Source organism: Eimeria tenella, genomic scaffold, assembly GCF_000499545.2.
Source record: "Eimeria tenella Houghton genomic scaffold, Eth_scaff2024, whole genome shotgun sequence".
NCBI classification, from domain to species: Eukaryota; Apicomplexa; class Conoidasida; order Eucoccidiorida; family Eimeriidae; genus Eimeria; species Eimeria tenella.
Genome location: NW_013541868.1, coordinates 4,446 through 5,285, shown reverse-complemented (window position 1 = coordinate 5,285; position 840 = coordinate 4,446). Strand labels below are relative to the sequence as shown.

The 840-nt window shown below is 29.2% G+C and overlaps 1 protein-coding gene across 1 annotated transcript in view; it reads right to left on the bottom strand.

The window, feature by feature from the left end:
- ETH_00042980 (uncharacterized protein) overlaps positions 1-762 on the bottom strand; it is a gene marked incomplete at both ends in the record, with an annotated part of 1,417 nt that extends 655 nt beyond the window's left edge. Inside the window, one exon of the mRNA XM_013374429.1 lies at positions 598-762. Coding sequence (XP_013229883.1) covers positions 598-762 — 165 coding nt within the window. The remainder of the gene's footprint in view (positions 1-597) is intronic.
- Between the last annotated feature and the right edge of the window lie 78 nt (positions 763-840).

The window sequence follows — 840 nt, the reverse complement described above, 5'->3', positions numbered from 1 at the left end:
GAAACACCAGCCACAGACAGCAATAAAATAAAACAATCATCATTTATTCATTTATTTATACTTAAATAATTAAATAATTAATTAATTAATCGATTTATTTATTTATTTATTTATTTATTTATTTATTTATTTATTTGACCACTGCCAATTGCTGCAGCAGCAGGAAAGGGAGGGGGCTCTACGAAAAGCAGAAGGGAAAAACAAAAGAAATAAAAATGAAAATAAAAATAAAAATAAAAAGAATAAAAAATGAAACAAAAGAATAATAGAATAACATAAATAAAAGAATAAAAAATGAGAGGATAAAAGAATGAAAGAACAAAAGAATAAAAGGATGAAATAATAGAATAATATCAATAAAGGAATTAAAAAATAAAAGGAAATGAAAAGAATAAAGTAAATAGTAAAAGAATAAAAGAAACAAAAGAAAAAACTAAATAAAGAATAAAAGAATAAAAGAAAGAAAGAGTAAGAGAAATAAAAGAATAAAGAATAAAATAATTAAAAAAACAAAGAAATAAAAGAATAAAAGAATAAAAGAAATAAAAGAAATAAAAAGAATCTAAAAAATAAAATAAATAAAAGGAAGAGCCCCACTGAATTCCTTTTAATTGAAATGCTGCTGCTGCCTCTCATAACAGCAGCATACGCAGCAAAAGCTTTTGCTGCTGCTGCGCTGCTGCTGGGGCCCTTCTGCAGCAAATAAAGAGACTGCAGCAAACCCTCCAGCAGCAGCTCTGTCTCCGTCTTTCGGGGCCCCATGTTGCTGCTGCTCTTTCAAATAATCCTAATTTGAGGAGTGCTGCTGCTGCTGCTGCTGCTGCTGCTTCTGCTGCTGCA